Genomic DNA, 1,866 nt, shown 5'->3' with positions numbered 1-1,866 from the left:
GATGTAATCCTTGACAGAATATATCGGAATAAGTCTGGAGCTTTTTTTTATCGACGGTCCCGGTGGAACTGGCAAAACTTTTTTGTACCGTGCGTTATTGGCTGCGGTACGATCAAAAGGATTTGTGGCTTTAGCAACAGCAAGTTCAGGTGTTGCAGCTTCAATTCTTCCTGGAGGACGAACTGCTCACTCCCGTTTTAAAATCCCCATTGATATTGACGGACAATTCTCTTGTAATATTACTAAGCAAAGTTCGCTTGCATCATTGATACGTGATGCCAAATTAATCGTTTGGGATGATGTATCAATGGCCAAAAAACAGCTGATAGAGGCTTTAGATTTATTATTGAAAGACCTGATGGATACGAAGTTACTCTTCGGTGGAAAAGTTGTAGTTTTCGGTGGAGATTTCAGACAAACTCTTCCAGTTGTTCGCAGTGGCATAAAAGAGGATTTCATAGAAGAAAGTTTACTATGTTCCGGTATCTGGAATACACTTGAAAAACTGCGATTATCAGTAAATATGAGAGCAAGAACTGATCATGCCTTTTCTGAATATTTGATGCAAATAGGAAGCGGAAAAGCAGAAACAAATTGTCAGGGTAAGATTGAAATTCCCGATTCTTTTATTGTTCCTTTTATTAGCGAACAAGAATCTTTGAATGTTTTATTTAAAATAACTTATCCAAATTTATATACATCTTCCTGTGATATGGCCTCTGTGACTTCTCGTGTTATTCTGACAACAAAAAATGATTTCGTTGATGAAATAAATGACATGCTCATTATTCAATTCTCTGGTGATTCTAGAACATATGTTGCATTTGACGAAAACACTGAAACACATGATCAAAGCCAATATGAAGATTTCTTGCATAGTTTACATCCTCCGGGTTTACCTCCGTACAAATTAACTTTGAAAAAAGGTTGTCCAGTAATGTTATTGCGGAATCTAAATCCCTGCGAAGGCTTGTGTAACGGGACACGACTTATATGTCGTGATTTTCAAAAACATGTTATAAGTGCTACAATTGCAAGCGGTGACTTCAAAAACACCCATGTATTTATTCCAAGAATACCGTTATTGTCCTCGCAGGATGAGAAACTGCCTATTCCTTTTAAAAGAACACAATTTCCTATTAGATTATGTTTTGCTATGACAATAAATAAAGCTGAAGGTCAGACTTTAGATTTTGTTGGTGTTTATTTACGAGAGCCTGTTTTTTCACATGGTCAGCTTTGTGTTGCTTTATCACGAGCAAAAAACCCGAATTGTGTAAAAATATTAATCCGGCCGCCAACAGCTGATAGCAACGATGATCATACAACATACAATATAGCATATGATGAAATGATGAAATCATTCAAGCGGCTGCCTTATAAATTGATTGTTCCTGTATGCAATGAACTTTTTAAAAATCTGATATTTACTTGATTGACTTACGGGGAAAGTAATTTATCATTGATTTAATCACTTGAATACATTAAGCTCAATAAGCATTGATAGTCAACAGTTAGCAAAGAACAAACCATAACATTACAAAGCTTCCTTCCGTGACTTCTCATGGATAATAGCATGAGGTGCTCTATCAAAAGTATGACAGCATTATGTCGGTAAGTTTTTCTCCATCTTTTGTTTACTTTACTTAAGATGTTAAAATCGTGATGAATTAGCAATGACATTATGTGCTAGCTTCTGTTTTGATCATGAAGATGTTCTTCCCGCATTATCACTTACTGAGTGTATATCAGCTTATCATACTGTGGAATACTTGCAGATTTGGTCTGCTCTGTGAATAGTCACTTACCACGCATTCTCCTCTCCTGAACAAGTAACAGAAGGTAATACAAATTGGTAATATTTAT

General features: G+C 35.9%; 1 protein-coding gene across 1 annotated transcript; it reads left to right on the top strand.

Moving 5' to 3' along the window:
* Positions 1-307: 307 nt before the first annotated feature.
* Positions 308-1,435, top strand: LOC132041624 (uncharacterized). Its single transcript, XM_059432321.1, has one exon. The coding sequence runs from the start codon at positions 308-310 to the stop codon at positions 1,433-1,435; it is 1,128 nt and encodes a 375-aa protein (XP_059288304.1).
* Positions 1,436-1,866: the final 431 nt, after the last annotated feature.

This window comes from Lycium ferocissimum, unplaced genomic scaffold (genome assembly GCF_029784015.1).
Source record: "Lycium ferocissimum isolate CSIRO_LF1 unplaced genomic scaffold, AGI_CSIRO_Lferr_CH_V1 ctg10997, whole genome shotgun sequence".
Taxonomy (NCBI): Eukaryota; Viridiplantae; Streptophyta; class Magnoliopsida; order Solanales; family Solanaceae; genus Lycium; species Lycium ferocissimum.
This window is presented reverse-complemented; position numbering and strand designations above follow the sequence as displayed.

Bases quoted from the DNA above. Each gene is read 5' to 3' on its own strand.
- LOC132041624 (XM_059432321.1), top strand. From the start codon at position 308: ATGGCCAAAAAACAGCTGATAGAGGCTTTAGATTTATTATTGAAAGAC.